The sequence below is a fragment of the Apaloderma vittatum genome, unplaced genomic scaffold (assembly GCF_000703405.1).
Source record: "Apaloderma vittatum isolate BGI_N311 unplaced genomic scaffold, ASM70340v1 scaffold23939, whole genome shotgun sequence".
Taxonomy (NCBI): domain Eukaryota; kingdom Metazoa; phylum Chordata; class Aves; order Trogoniformes; family Trogonidae; genus Apaloderma; species Apaloderma vittatum.
In genome coordinates, this window is record NW_009737324.1 from 16,414 (window position 1) to 22,349 (window position 5,936).

Consider the following 5,936-nt stretch of genomic DNA (forward strand, 5'->3'; position numbering starts at 1 on the left):
GGGAGACTCTAAGGGTTTCAAGGCTGGAAGAAGTTAGAGGTGTGGCTTCCCAAAGGTCAACAGGATTTTCAGTTGACTTTAAAAGAGGTCAGGCCCTTATTTTGACTTTTTAAACTCTGATCAGAGGTAAAGCAACATGATCTATCTGTCAACTCCACCTCCAATGCCACAGTTACTCTGCACACTAACCCAAAGGTGCAAAAAATGTCACTGGCTGCGTCACAATTGACTTTTTTTTTTTTTTTTTTTTTTTTTTGAGACCTTCAGTTTGCTGATACAGCCCAGGCCCACATATCCACAAACACTCAAATGTGCTTAAAGAACACCCGACATTTTGGCACTGGGGATACCAGAATGCTGTGTACCAACTAAGAGCAACAGCTCAAAACAGACTCAGACATCCCAACTAGCCTTTTAAAAGAAGTTCTTTAAAAGATCTCCTTCCCCCATCTCCGGTTCATTGGATGGAAGTGAGGATGCTGCAGGGAGAAAGATACTGACAACATCCCTCCACCACTTCCCCCCCATGGTGTGAGCTCTCAAGAGAAAAGGAACAGCCTAGAAACATGCAGCTACAAACATCCTCGCAATCTTCTGAGAAGCAACAAGGTAAATGCCAATTACATCAAGGTCTCCAACTCAGCATTACCAAGTACCTCACACACAGGAAAGCCTTCATCTGCCTTCTTGCCTAATGTCTCTGGGGCTGTGTTCTTAACCTGTGGTTTACAAAATTGCCAGCAACAAAAGTCTCTTCTTTCCCACAGGACCTAACCTCAGTGCAGGCTACACAGAACAACCACAAGAGCTCTGGAGCTGGCAAGGCCACGGCACAGCTGCTTCGATGCACTTTGAGGAAGCCTGCGCCCCTCACTCTCCACAGGCTGCTGTGCTACCAACACAGAAATGCAGCAGGGACAGGCCAGGTTGGAGCTGCACTGGCCTCTCCCTTCAGCAAAAAAGCAAACTCATCCCCAGTATTTTCCAGGAGATTGAGATGACAACAGCTTTCAAAGCCCATCTATGACCCAAAGGAAAGAACAGTTGTGCTGACAGGGCACAGGGGCTGTGCCATTACCTAGAGTATCATGACAGGTGTCTCACTGCCCTTGTCCTGCCCAGGTTTCAAGGGGACACATAGCAGTTGCACAGATCAGAACCAGAAGAGACGTGTAGCACACATGTCTCTTGGCTTCAGCTTCATTTCCACACATAAAATGATGGCAATTCCCACATGTACCTTGATGTGGAAATCCACTGGGATGGTCCTAGCTCCCACGAGTTTTTTCATGAGGTAACTTCTCCAGTCAGTGTACTTGGCATGGATAGCTACATATGCACAGGGGAAAAAGCACATCTTTACAACCAAAGGAATTAGAGCACCACACCACACTTTTCCTCCTCCCTGAGAGTCTACTCGCATTAAAAGGCCTTCTTCACATGCAGATCCTGTACCTGCTCTCAGGCAGACCCTGCTCCACAAGCCTGCCCTCCACTGCCTGTACGAGATCACTATTACAGAACAGTATTAGTGCAAAAACTTGTGAGCCATAGCAAGCAAACCGCAGCTTGCCAGAATTCTGCTGAACTGGCATGTTCCTAACTGTGAACTGAGCAGGGGCTGGATCCGGGGCGCTCCTCAGAGACACTGGCCAGGTTGCAGTACCAAAAAGTCCCTGGAAAGGTTAAGCCTAGCCACTGCGTAGGTCAGAAGGAGGAGCAACCACCTGCATTAGCCTAAGTCCGTAGGTCTGACACCAGCTCTGCATCCAGCACCCTCAGGTCGAGGAGGGACAGAGGGAACAGTCCAAGCAGCCTTCAGTTTCCCAAAGAACTAATTGTTCTTTGCAACTTTGAGGACAAATGGAGCTATGGGCCCACATACAGTGGGAGCAACTGTCCCACTGCACTAGGCATAAACCAAGGCTCTTCCACGCCCATACACATGCTGACCCCCCTCACCCCACACTCACTTTGTGGTGGTACCAGGATTTTGCTGTTGATGGCACACCAGCCAATGGGGTGAATATCCACTGTGCCCAAATTGCACCAGAAGTCATGGCCGGCATCATTCTCAAAGCCCTCATAGCGCAGAAGGGCCCTGTACCCTGCCAGGACAGAGCAGACAACCAGAGAAAGGCATTAGAGGCAAACAAGTTCTCATCTCTCCCTGTTGGGCACCACAGGCTTAGTCCCCACAGTGTGGCCTTTAGAGCTCTGCATGGGTTATCAGAGCTTCTCCAGCCATTCTGGTGGCAGAACCATCCTCACAAAGAGCCCAGCAACCAGAAGAGGAACTAGATGCCTGTTTCCTCTGCCCCCACACACCATGGTACTTCCTGTCCCAAAATTTCTCAGCAGCTGTGAAGCTCCAAAGAGCTGATGTTTCGCCTGATGAGCTACATTTGTCTCTATAAAGCTTCCCCCAGAGGTTAGCCATCCCCACCTGTTGGAAATTGCATTGGAGACATACCTACAGTCTGGATGACGGACGCAATCCAGTACACACGGCTGGGGAGCACGGCATCACTGTTCAGCACTTCCACTTTCATACCTTTCACAACATCGTCCCACTGATCGAAGAGCGGCACCTGAGGGGGCGAGGCAGCCACATTGGGAGGGGGACGTTGACAGTTAGAGCAGGGCCCAGGCCTTCCTTCTGGCTTTCAGAGATATGCTTTAGGCAGCTATGCTTACACCTTACATCCAGGTTTGCAAGCCTTGCCCTTTCTGTACATGCCAACAGCTTGAAATGCAACCAGACTGTCCGAAAATCTCACTGGGATTTTCCCAAAAGGCAGAACATTGTATAGCAACACTTAATCATTTCACTGCCAGCCATCCTATTATCCCAAAGTAGCCGCTGCCCTTCCTCTACGGTACTAAAATCCCTAATGATCAAACCGCCATGTCTTTCTGACCTACCCTCAAGAAAAATAAAATTTTGTTAGTATTATCACAGATCACAACTTGGAAGGAACATAACAAGTAACCATTAAAACAGAGAGAGGCTTGGGCTGCTGTAATACCTAAGAGCTGCCATTTCCACATACCTTCCTTGATTACTTGGCCCACAAGGATTGCAAATCCATATGATAGAACCAGACATACTGGAGGGGCAGCTACTGCCAGGCCCACACAAGTCAAGTTCCTCTCTGCACATCACCCTGGGTTGTGCTCACCCACACAAACTGCAAAGTCAACCTAGAGCTTTCCCTATCCCCCCACAATCAGAAACTAATTCTGTTTCCAGACAGCACTGGGCCATCACGACTGGCACTACCAAGTCTCCCCTCTGCTTCTTCCCCCAAAACTCCTGGTCCCTCTGTGGGACTCCCATTCTTAGGTGTGAGAAGCCCCAACTTCTTTCCTTGCATTAGCTGGGCCTTATTAATCAGCTCCCCAGACCTCTCCCCAGGAGTACAGGAGAGCCCCAAACATCTGACATGTTCCACATGCACTGTGGGGCACAGCAAAGAAGAACTCACGTGTTTGAAGCAGCTGACGGGAGCTGCCTTGAAGCCGTGTTCCTGCAAGTACTTTCCCCAGTCAAAGCCCAGGACGAGTGCTATAAGCAGACATGGGAGAAGAAAAACAGGTGAGATTATGCAAAAGTCACAGAGTGCTCAGTTACCTCTGGACTACAGCTTGCAGCCACACTGTGGCCTGCTCTGGGGCAGAGCCTTCTGCCCCAGCACACAGGGATTCTGCATTCCAGTGCACTTTTCCTGGTGAAGAACTAGATCCTACAAGTGTACAGCAACCAGCCCCCGCAAGAACTGCAATAGATTATTCATCAGTCCTTGTTGTCACTTGCTTCTGGGGAAGGGAGGAGAGGAGGGAAAAAAAAAAAATAAAACCCAACAAAAAACCCCAAAATCTGGAGGAGGTCAAATGCAGCCCAGGGCTCAAGCACTCTGGGAAGAGTTGAGAGTTTATCCGGTCAGCACTAAACCACTTAGCAGCTTTGCCTCTCAGCAGCAACACTGCAGGCTCCTATCAGCAGCACTTGCTTCCCCAGAGGGTGCGAAGAAAATCAAAGTGAAGCACTGGGCTGTTAATCCCAGTCACTCTTGATCCAAGGCTACAGCTCTGCTCCAGCAGCAGTCTGCTCAGGGATCAATGCCTGCTGCCATCCCTCGGGGTTCGCTTTTGCCCTAACACAGCAGCTTGCTACTCCTTCAGCTGCAGGAACTGGCTGTTCCTCAAGTTGATCAGTGAGTAACTTGGCTTAAATATAACTCCCCAGGCAAATGGGCAGCAAATGGCTGGGAGCAGCAGGACACCTTTAAATCAGCTTTGCCAGCAGAAGTCAGCACCCCGCGGGACTGCGACTACAGAGCACGCACTCCAGGCCAAGTTGCACCAAGAGCGAGGGTGAGGCTGCAACTGTAGATGGGCAGGAACTCACCAGCACTCCACTGGCACAGGCCGGGAGAGAGATGTGCCCCTGTGCCCTGCCAGCCTGCGCTGGAGAGACCCACACACGTTGTTTCAGTATAAGGCAGCGTACCAAAGGGGAGGAAGAGTAGACTGTAGAGCTTACAGCCCTCCAGGTGTCCCCATTTCTGTGGCTGCAGTAACTTCACCTCCTCACACCTCCTACACTCACCATCCTGGCCTGTCAGCGTCCCATCCGCCAGATGGCCCGTGCCCTGTGAATGGAGGAAGGCCCCGATCTTGGCCGACCAGGCTGCCTTGTGCAGGACTTTAGCTTTCTTCGTTGGTGGCTTCCCCTACAAAAGAAGGAACATTAGGAACACCAGTGGCATGGGAGAGGAAGCCAATCCCTGCAACTGGCCAGCAAGGCATGCATCTCTTCCTTGGGGTGATTTTCAGGTTACTACAATTTTTACTAATGCTCACAGGAACAAAAAGTAACAGCAGTTAAAACATATTTTAGCCTTCCTCAGCTTCTGGGGAGCACCACTTCTCAGCTGGCATCTGCTCTCTGAGCCCTTCAAGCAGGAAGAACAAGCCACTGGTAACGGTAGTTTGATCTTTAAGTAGAGAGCAACCACTCACCCCTGCATATAGGTACATTCTGCTCCATCCCCAAGGAAGAAGGAAGGGTTTCCACTCACCTGCAGTCTGGCCAGTATGCTGGCCTTCTTGGAGTTTGAGGAATAGCTTCTGGAGCAGGAGACGCTGCAGAACCGTTTGGTCTTGGAGAAGAAAGCCTCCCTGGTGCCCACAATCCCACACATCTCGCACACAGCTGAGAGAAGGAAGGCATAAAAACATAAGCAGTTGGCAGGGTCAACACATTACAAAAGGACAGAACTGAGCCCAGGTAACCTTCACTACACATAGCAGGTCCCAAAGCCTACTCAAGGTGCAGTCACACACCCTCTGGCTCCCCCAGACACTGTCCTTTCCATCACACACATGCTTTGGGTAGAACAGGCAGGCAGCACAGTACCTGGCTCAGAGCCACTGTCATCTGCGAGCCAGCCTGTGGATGGCTGATGCACAGGAGAGGTCGGAAGCTCTCCAGCTTCCCGCTCTGGCACCTCATCGTCACTAGACTCATCCAGACAGGAGCTGCTGTCACTGCCCATGCTGCTGTTGTAGCCCCGGAAGCTGTCATAACCCCCAAAGATGTCCAGCTCATCATCCTCCTCATCATCGTCGCCTTCCTCCTCCATCCGCTCCAGAGATGAAGTTTTGTGGCTGAAGGGAGACACCAACTGAAAAAAAGAGCCAGTTTGTTTTAAAATAGAAATTTTTACATCACACTCCACAAAAAAACTCTCTTCACTGCCAGGGTTGCCTCTCGGACTGGGGACAGGCTTCGGGGTGAGCAATGAATCCATATAACAACTCCAAAGGCAGGAGCCTGAATCCCTAGCAGGGAAGCTATTACACCTGCAACAGGTCCCTTTACAAATATTTCACAGGCTGCATTCTGCTTTCCATGAGGAAACAGCCTCAGA

The 5,936-nt window shown here is 50.4% G+C and overlaps 1 protein-coding gene across 1 annotated transcript in view; it reads right to left on the reverse strand.

Annotated features, from left to right (window-relative positions):
* Positions 1-5,686, reverse strand: part of L3MBTL2 (l(3)mbt-like 2 (Drosophila)) — a 15,420-nt gene extending 9,734 nt beyond the window's left edge. Inside the window, exons 1-7 of the mRNA XM_009877298.1 lie at positions 5,423-5,686; positions 5,085-5,218; positions 4,613-4,736; positions 3,489-3,568; positions 2,474-2,591; positions 1,974-2,108; positions 1,241-1,329 (exon numbers count right to left, since the gene is read on the reverse strand). Coding sequence (XP_009875600.1) covers positions 1,241-1,329; positions 1,974-2,108; positions 2,474-2,591; positions 3,489-3,568; positions 4,613-4,736; positions 5,085-5,218; positions 5,423-5,648 — 906 coding nt within the window. The 5' untranslated portion in view covers positions 5,649-5,686. The remainder of the gene's footprint in view (positions 1-1,240; positions 1,330-1,973; positions 2,109-2,473; positions 2,592-3,488; positions 3,569-4,612; positions 4,737-5,084; positions 5,219-5,422) is intronic.
* Positions 5,687-5,936: the final 250 nt, after the last annotated feature.